The sequence below is a fragment of the Aureococcus anophagefferens genome (genome assembly GCF_000186865.1).
Source record: "Aureococcus anophagefferens unplaced genomic scaffold AURANscaffold_24, whole genome shotgun sequence".
NCBI classification, from domain to species: domain Eukaryota; class Pelagophyceae; order Pelagomonadales; family Pelagomonadaceae; genus Aureococcus; species Aureococcus anophagefferens.
Window position 1 is genome coordinate 44,869 of NW_008705584.1, and position 9,381 is coordinate 54,249.

Consider the following 9,381-nt stretch of genomic DNA (forward strand, 5'->3'; position numbering starts at 1 on the left):
CTCCGGTGCCCTTAGGCAATATATGCTTGCAGTACCAGCAAAGTTTCTGGTGCTTTTGATGTATTGACAATGCCAAAGTCGAATGGGGCGGGTTTGTGGGAGTCGTGGGTTTATTGAAGTTCAGCAAACATCTTGTAGCTATCGGACACAAAAAGCGGGATGCGGATCAGTATCAGCCTCGCCGAAAGTAGAGCCAAGGCAGATCACCTACGCAATGAGTTCTTGAATTGAAAACCTAGGACCACGCCGGGAATAAGCGCGCCGCTGGCTCAGAGTTCAAGTCGCCCAGCCGATAGTTTTTTGCCTAGTAGCACGATCTGAAGGCAGATGCGGGACGGTTTGTGGCCGACTTGGGTCTTGGTGGGAACGAAATACCGCCCACTGTCGGCTTCAGAAGGGATTCGGGCACAGAACACACCGCGGAAGCAAGGCCGAGATCTGGAAGAGTAGTCGCGTGTGCTTGATTCGCCAGGCGTTCAGACAAAGCACAATTCAACTGAATAATATCATCCTGCCCCGACCACCTGCGTGCCAAACTTTTGAATCTGAATCTGGATCCAGAGTTGGACGCGGTTTGTAATATCGTACTTGCTCCGTGGCTTTGAGATGCCTCCTAGGGTATTTTGGAGGACATGATCTGAGGTCTTCGAGATGACACAGGGCCGTGGTTGTGGATCAAGCCCTACGTGCACGCATAAGCTCGCCTCACACTGCTCTTCATGATGGGTGCGTAATTTGCGCCGGATACAGACGATCCATGGCGCGGTGGGTCGCGGTTCTCTGGAGGTGGTCAAGGACGTCATGTCTCGTTCCTCCCGGTACGAGTTTTTCGTCGAGAATCCGACAGCCAGTGAGTTGCACACGAGATACATGCTGCTCAATAATTTCAGCGATACCCCCATATTTCACCATGCCAAAAGAGGGTTCCAAGGGGTATGCGGCGTCACGGCCGGTATGACAGTCAACAGAAATAAAAAGTGGCCCACCATACTGTGGCACGAATCTCATTTTCGATAAGGTTTCCCCCGTCGTTCGCTTAGCCTCAAGCGTGTAACTTACACCATGGTTTACCCAACACTGTTTGCAATTGTCTGCGAGAGGCTTGATGTCAACTGGCTGTCCATCTGTCTCCGAAGCTGTCAGAACTGCCTGTACATTATTTCCAGTCATGCCCAGGACAAGGTTGTGACCTAGCGCCAGGTAGTGGCGTTGGCCAGGGCGACCTGAACAAGCTGAAGGTGAAGATATTGGCCACCCGCAGCGTATGCACTGCCTCCAGGTAAGGGGAGCTTTCGGTGAAATGTTTGGATCATCTTGCACGGAGCCTAGGGCCACCCGCAGACGTTTCGCAACGCGTTTTTGATTTGGCATCTTTCGTGACACGAGCCGTGAGTGCAGCAAAACTCGGTGAGATGACGCACACACACTTCCCAGGTGATCGCGCACCTCCAGTATTACATACAACTACACCAAATAATGCTCAGGTGCTGAGTTGACAAGCTATGATGAAGTACCTCAAATCCTCCTGCTCGCAACCCTGCTTCGTTGCGTGACGATGAGCTGGGTTGTTGAGGAATCGAGGGGACATAGCGCAATAGCATGTCAGTGGTCAAGGGCGGTTGGCACCGTGCAAGTCCTCTGATCAATTTCGCCAACTGGTCTTTGAATGCACGGTTATCATTGAAGCGTTGCGAAATATCAGCCTCTACCTCGAGAATCACCTGGATAGAGAGCTGGCGCTCCTCAATAGACTGTCGCATGAGAATTTTAACGCCCGCTGTGTAGACTTCTAGAGACCTAGACTCGGATTGGAAGCATATTAGACAGGGCCAGTGTAAAAAACGACCATATGGCTGGCGCGCGCCATAGGAATTATTAATCATTAATCTGCGGTCGCCCGGCGGGAGGTCCTCATAGAGGTCCTCCGTCCGCCGCGCGCGGGGGTCACAACGGACGCCCACTGGCAACGGACGTCCAACGGACGTGGGAAAATTCGTTTAGAATATTTGTTTTTCACACTGGACAGGACGCTATACATTGCCAACAAAGGACTGTAAGGCCCTTCACCTACTAAATACTAGGTAGATGTTACAGTCCGCTCCCGCCTAGTAGCCTAGGGTCACTAGCGCGGGCACTCAGCCTGGTTAACACCAGGGCGGCCTTCGCTAGATCATGATGTGAGATAAGATAAAACGGAAGATACGGCGACGCGTATCTACCAACCAAAGATACAGTGAGATAAACAGGGCGGATATGTGCACTGCAATTTGAGCTTCAAGCTAAGCTAAAGGTAGATATTGACGGCGGAAAGCCCGCCACAATGGCCCCCAAACTTGATTCATACCGTCCGGCGCAACCCGTAGTTGCAAAACCTCCGGCATCACCATACCCAACTAGAGCATGACAACCAATGCATTACCCAATTCACATAGCCTTAATCACCAAGTGGGCCGAAGTTTCGGGGCCTGTGATCAATGGAGAACTGCGGTGAATGGTGATGCCCGCAGATAGCCACTATGGTAGCGGGGCGCTTACCAATCAACGAACGGAGCGCTGTGGCCGGAATCCGACGCAGACGTACCACCTTCGGCAGCAGAAGGCCGCAGCCTAGGTCGGGGCGCGCCTGTGCTCCCGTACGAGGCTGGCGGGTTCTAGGCTTGTGGTAAGATGGGCTGCCTTGTCTAGTGTGGAAGGAAGGCAGCGCCACCGGAGCCGGCCAGGAGCCGATGGGAAGCTCCCCGGCGTCAGCGGCATCGGGGACGAAGAACGAGACACAGGATCGTCTTGGACATACCCATTGCATGCTCTTGCCCCATGAATGTTCTCGGCATTGTTGGTCGCAAGCACCCTAGGTAGGGTGGTGCTGTCCCGGAACACAGACAGCTGGAACACAGACAGCTGCAGTAAAAGCCAACTCCACGATGCCAGTTCGATGCTAGCCAAGGACCATCTACAACGCAGGCCCGTCCTGCTGCTTTCAAACACGCCCCGCTAGCCAGATATTCTAGCCTGCTACAGCTCGTACTTTACCTGACTTTTGTGGAAACGCCTTGGGACCAAAATGTGGTAGGTTTGCCTCACTAGCACGATGGTAATAATGCGGCGTGGTGCGACTACTGGGGACTTAAACGAGCAAGCCTCCGTTGGACCGCACGCACATTTTTGTGAGCTTCGCGTTTCACGTCACTTCGTGTTGCGATGTCACCTGTGAGGTCACAAATTCTCACAGCCTGGACATAATCTTTGGAAAACTCACCATCATCAACGACTGGGTTAGAATCTGGGTCTTCGTGCAGCATTCGTGTCTCATCGGGAGCCTTGGCCGGAAGCCGATGTGCGATGAGTGCCTTGGGAGTTTCAAACTGTTCCAGGGCTGCATCCAGTTCAGGAGCGCGCATCAATTTTTCGTATCCAGACGATGTCTCCCGAAAGTTGGACTGGTGCGGGTCACCGATTTTCTGAGCAGTCTTATCCTTCTCCTCCATGAGCGCCTCCAAGACACTTTCAACCTGATGAATTATCTCATTGACGGGAGTGTCCTGGTCCGGTGGTGGAATACCAAGAGTAGTGCAAACATGTTTAATGCCGCCGAAGGCAGCTTGGCGTAGACGCTCGGCGGCGAGCGCAGTTTCACGGGCGTGCTTGTGGTGACCTAATTGCACAGAGAGCCGAATTTGAAGCTCTCTTGCCTCGCGTGAATTCGAACCCACAATTGACTGTGAGTCATATCGCACTTGTTCCAGCTCAGCTTCGACAATGTTCAGTGTCCTTTTGAGTTCTCGCTGGCGCAGTTCTGCGGCATTGTGTAGGGATCGCATTTGTGTCTGTAAGGTCTGCGCGTTATAGAATTTACCAAAAAATTCCTTGATATCCGTGATAAACGTACGCTTGCGAATGAGATCAGCGTACTCTTCCCAGCAACTTGCGAGGTCCAGTAGGATACCGTCCGAAGCATCTTCAGTGGCAGAGAGGCACGACCCTTGATCTAGAACTTCACGTCGCAGGTATGCATTTTGATTTCGTCCGACAATCCGCTTGGGCGGGCGCCCCTGGATGCCGTTTTCAGAGCCACTTATTCTCACATCCCTTTTAGTACTACCATCGTTGACCAGACTATCTGTAAGCTTGGGTGAGATTTCCTTCTCTCGCTGTTGGTTCAGTTCCGCCTCTTTGACTGACATTGACTGCAAATGTTCACGTTGGCGAATGCGTTGCACGAGCATGTCGTTCTGAAGCACTGTCATCTCTTGTGCCGCATGCTGGAGGACTTTGTTATTAGCGGCAAAGTCGTGGGATTCGAATGTTGTTTCTCGAAGCCGCTGCCGCACCTCTCGTATGAACAGGGTGTCTTGGGTAAGCTTAGCCTCAAGTTCGCCGATGAGTGCCTGGCTATGTGCCGGATGACGCTCGCACATGAGCTTTACGCATTCATAATTCTTATATAGTAGCTTGGCCATTTTGTGCCCGCGAATAGTCTGTTCCAGTCGCCTAACCAGCCTATTCAGCTTAGCCTCAAGATCACTGGTGGACAGGTGCATCTTGCTCAGCTCGAGCATCTCGTCGTGTGTGCGGTTAAACACGCGGCCAAGATTAACTCTTTCTTGCCTTAGCTGGTCCAACTCAGAGCGATACGACCCAATATTTGTTCTGAGTTGCTCGACCCTGACAGCAAAGTGGTCAATGTAGCCTGTCTTAGATTCCAAAGACTCTTTCCCAGTCAATCTGTCTTGATTCGTTGATTGCTTGGACGACACCTTGCACTTTTGTGCTGATCTATTGATAGCCGCGGCCGCAATCGGTCCAGGAACGATGTGTAGATTTCCTGGCTCCTTTCCAGGCGAAAAAGTACGAATTTCAGGGAGCCTGGCGCCGACAATCGCGGCGGCAGCCGCCGCCGCCATCTGAGCAGAAGAGAGATTCCGACTACATGACGCCATCAGCTGACTTTCGGCGGGTTTCACCTTGCTATCAACAACAGATAGCCGACCCTCAATACTCTTCCCAGGCGCAGCTCCATTCTGCTCTTGGCGAGTTTGGTGAGCAACTCCCTGGAGAAACCTTTCACCACAGTTAGCCAGTGATACCCATGGAAACTGGATCCACATCCATCTGTGATAGAAATATGTGGAACATAATGGGATTTCTTCATTTACTTTCATCGGGGTGTCCATTGCAGTGGGCTTGGCACCCAGTGAACCTTTGTCAGTGGAGGCTTCTACATGCGGGGTGTTCAGAACCGAATTCCCGTCTTTATCTCGGGAGAGAAAAGGAACGCCAAGACTCGCGAGATCTTCATTGGGGATTGTTGGATGGACAAACTGAGGTACATCTGCCGCCTCTTCCAACGACAGGGTTGCGAACTCGAGCATGAAGTCAGCTATGTGAAGGATAACACTAGCCAGTTCATCGTCCGAAGGAGAATGAACAAACTTGTAGTCATCCACTGACCGTACGTACTCGTCCACGACATCCAAGCACGGGCGAGGTGGCTGGGCGCATCGCATAGTGTCATCAAACTCCCCGGTCACCAATTTGCGGATTGGAGCTCCTGTATTTGAACATGCGGTCAAGCTTGCCCATAAGTTCAAAAACTCCGTCTTGTGTGCCGCTGTCCACCACAAACGGAACATTTGTACGTCAACGAGGGCAGCTCGGAGCCTTGACCAGCTTCCGCTCACCTCAAGGTGATATGGGAGCGCATCGAGCTTCCGATCGCACGGGGGCAGCTTACCAAAATATCTCGCCATTAGTTGATGAGCGCGAACGTGGACTTCCGGAGAGCGGATGTACTCATTGTAGACTACGACTGCGTAATCCTCGTGAGAGAAATTCCGCAATCCATTAACGGAGAATGTGTAGTCTCTGAGAACTCGGCGAATACATTCACGTTGTTCAAGGGGCAAAGGATCGCTGGTGGCAAGCTCAACAATCCCCCACATTTCTGCATCACTTAGCCCATGTCGTGAAGCAAACAAGGCTGTCAAAACGCGAGCGAATATGTTAGCGGCATCGCTCTCATCCCTAGTAGGCTGATTAGTTGTCCCGGCGACCCTCTGTAGAGCTGCTGAGGGGGGCTCTGTTTCTGTCGACACCAGAGTCAAATCCACATAATCACTGCAGAGTTCAAGGACGCGAGCAATCAGCTGTGAAGAAGTCTCAGCGGCGAGACAAACGTCAATCTGCTGGTCTACAGGCACCTCGGACATTTCGAAGCCTAGTCGAAGAGCGTAGAGTATCGTGCGTAAAAACAAAGGTTGTGATGATGCTTTGGCAGTCACAAGCCGAAATTGTTGAGCTTGTTCTAGTGATTGTAGTGCTTGTTGGTTCACCTTGAGGAAGCTCCCAATGATGAGGTGACGAACCTCTACTGACAACGGCTGTAAGCGGATAGTAGGGCACTTTCGCCGACGCAATTCAGTGTATGTTCGGTGAACACGGGATCCTTCATCATAAAAATCATCTGGTAATGATCCGTTTTGTTCGAGCTCAACAGTAGACACGATAATTCTAACCCCTTGTGGTAATTCGGTTGGGAGCCAATGGAGAGTGTCAGCGGCACTCGACTCGCCTCGAAGCCGATTTACAGCGTCCATGACAATGACAATACGAGCAGGGAATTGCTTCTTTGCAGCCGCTGCTAGGAATCTGTTCAACGACCATCTAAGGCGTTCTTCAGAAGTAGGTACTTCCATTTCTCTCAGCTGGAAATGCTCTTTGAGGGCCGACTCAAGACGATAGAGCAAGTGTGCCAGCTGCTTGGAGCGCGGCGAGCAACCCACAAAATGTTGGAAAAGAAATTCATCACGATGCTTCATTTTTCTGCGGCGATTGACCCAGTTCGCGAGGAGAGCACTCTTTCCACATCCAGTCGATCCAGTGATTACGAGCGGCAACTTGGCATCGCCTTCGATGGTTTCAGCGTGGCTATCAAGCGCATCAAAGGCAGCTTCGTTACCAGATTCATAAATGTAATCTGAGCTGCGGCTGGCTGCAAACGCCTCGTGCTCATCTTCATAATCAATACCGGCTACGCCACCGCCTCTGGTCCTAGGCATGAGCTCATGGCCTTGCAAAGCAGCTCGAGCCATAGGACGGCTAATTTGCATGGCGTTGCACAGTTTCTTTCTTAGATATATAAAACTTAGATATATAAAACTTCTGTAGTTCACGCCAGTAGGTCAATCCACGTAACTCCCACAGCTTCCTCACGGCAAATCTTCTGTAGTTCACGCCAGTAGGTCAATCCACGTAACTCCCACAGCTGCCTCTGCGAGGGGGTACGCCTTGCCGGCCCGAACCAGCGACCCCACGCTCTCTAACTCTCAAGTTGCCTCAATTAATAGGACTAGCGCTACCTTGGCGTTATCTTCGGCGTGGCCATAAGTATCATAATGATTGTATTGTGCAGCACACGTCCCGCCCTGATGAATACTTACTTACTTATTTCGAGTGGGCCGGCCCAGGCGTACGTTGTCTGCCACACTGCTAGCACTGTGGTTGTTTTGCACACTGGTAAACGTGGGCTTGGTTCTCGATTCAAGATAATTAAAATTTTTAAAGGTCCCATGACTAGCAAAACTAAAAATTTTAAAGGCCCCATGACTAGCAAGACTTAAGTGACTGATAATATGGCATCAGTCATCGACCGAATTATGAACGTGGAGATGGTGTGTTTGTGTCCACAGATGGATATCGTAGCGTTGGTTACCAGGGATGGGGCCCTCCTGGTAAACCGGACAACTTCTTTTCAACGGCTGACGACTCCTGCGGAGATCCTCAAAGCGGGGGCGATTAGCGCGCTATGCTGGTCGCCAGACGGACGCCTGCTGGCAGTGGGTCATTGTCAGGGGGATTTGTCTATGTTCGACGTCGAGGCGGAGGGGTTGTTACAACACGGCGGCGCATGTTGGTGCGAGGAAATCATGCACTGCCATAAAATTACTCTCGTGTGGTGGGCACAACAAATCTGTACAGGGTCACGGTCCTCGAATCGCGACATTACAGACTCCGACGGTGCAGAGATATCTGCCGATATCAGCGTCGAGTGAACCGCCTCCAAGAAATACATTCAATGAACACAGGCTGGCTACTTCCAGGGGAATCGTTTCCTGCCAATGCATGCGGCGTCAGCGGCTCCGGGTGATTACAATTCTGAACTCTCTGATAGTGCTGCGCTTAAAGCTTCAAAAATTCTCTCTGTCCTCGTTACAGGGGATGAAGATGGCGCGCTCATTTTGTCGCTGAATGGACTCTTCCCGGTTGCTCGTCTACTACTTGACGGCCCAGCACCCTCCGCCGTCGCTTGTTGTGCCTCCGGAGATCTTCAAACCTTATTCGTCTGGGCCCAAACGGCCAATGGACCAAAGCTGGAAGTTTTTGATGTGAAGTTCCTTTCAGTGAACCAGGATGAGGTGAGGTTTGAGTCTAAATTCTGAAGTGTTTCCCCTCTATGCTGTAATAAGCTTAGGTCGCCGCAACAATGCGAGTATTTTTGAGCATGGCTTTGCTGATCGAGAAGGCGACTGAGATTCAAAATGCAGCCCACAAGGCGTGGGGCGAAGCGATTGGACCATTGGACAGGAAGTTGGCGCTTTATGATAGCATCTTGCAGGACTGGCACACCCATGAAGGATCGTCACCTGAACTGCGAGCAGAACTCCTTGCACTTGTGAAATTCAGCGACACTTGATCCGACAATTTCAAAGGTTCTATATCCCAGGTAATGCATGGTGTAATTAATTCAGCAACAGCACAGTTTCTCGATGACAATATGGCAGAACCAAGCTTGAGCCGAACTCACAAGCTCGTGCACGCATCGGCAATTCACACTGAGCATGGTTTGAACGACGAGCTGCTTCGTGCTGCTCGACTTCTATGTTACTATGCAGGGGAGCTTGTCGCCTACAGCCGGTTGGATGGTGCCGGCTTTCGCCCGGACGCTGTTGGATTGAATCTAGGCCTCTCGCGTATTCTTCTGCGTGAGGCTGAAAGCTTGGCAGTATCTGCTGAGGTGCTAGTCTCAGACGTCAGGCTGGCACGCGCTTCTCTATCTAGGGCGCTCAAGTGGTTCAAAGCGCTTCACGAAGCGCACGCTGATAAGATTAGTACCTCAAACGTCGTCGAAGACGCGCTCAAGTGCAAGCTGAGCGCTACGAACCAACGAGAGATGGCATCACTCCTCAAAGTTAAGTCGTCTGCCAGTTCTCTCATACCACACTCCAAGACCGAATTCCTCCTTGACTTCAATATTGCTGCACTGCTAGACCCAGATCGAAAGGTGGAAGCTGCATATATGCAGGGGGACTTGAGAAAGATTCCTCTTCCAGAGAGCCCATCGGCCGAAGATATTGCAGCTCGTGGCGAACGCGATCAAAACGAATT

At 51.5% G+C, this 9,381-nt stretch overlaps 2 protein-coding genes across 2 annotated transcripts in view; one reads left to right on the forward strand and one right to left on the reverse strand.

The window, feature by feature from the left end:
• Positions 1 to 269: 269 nt before the first annotated feature.
• AURANDRAFT_66563 (hypothetical protein) lies at positions 270 to 7,106 on the reverse strand (the record flags this gene model as incomplete). Its single annotated transcript, XM_009041898.1, has 12 exons — positions 270 to 381; positions 538 to 682; positions 753 to 990; positions 1,156 to 1,464; positions 1,515 to 1,853; positions 2,053 to 2,067; positions 2,204 to 2,215; positions 2,638 to 2,950; positions 3,026 to 3,030; positions 3,159 to 3,205; positions 3,228 to 3,230; positions 3,257 to 7,106. The coding sequence occupies 12 exons, from the start codon at positions 7,104 to 7,106 to the stop codon at positions 270 to 272; spliced, it is 5,388 nt and encodes a 1,795-aa protein (XP_009040146.1).
• Positions 7,107 to 7,599: 493 nt separating this feature from the next.
• Positions 7,600 to 9,381, forward strand: part of AURANDRAFT_72273 (hypothetical protein) — a gene marked incomplete at both ends in the record, with an annotated part of 3,079 nt that continues 1,297 nt past the window's right edge. The window contains 4 exons of the mRNA XM_009041805.1: positions 7,600 to 8,039; positions 8,082 to 8,411; positions 8,468 to 8,668; positions 8,720 to 9,277. Of these exons, the coding sequence (XP_009040053.1) occupies positions 7,629 to 8,039; positions 8,082 to 8,411; positions 8,468 to 8,668; positions 8,720 to 9,277 (1,500 nt within the window). The remainder of the gene's footprint in view (positions 8,040 to 8,081; positions 8,412 to 8,467; positions 8,669 to 8,719; positions 9,278 to 9,381) is intronic.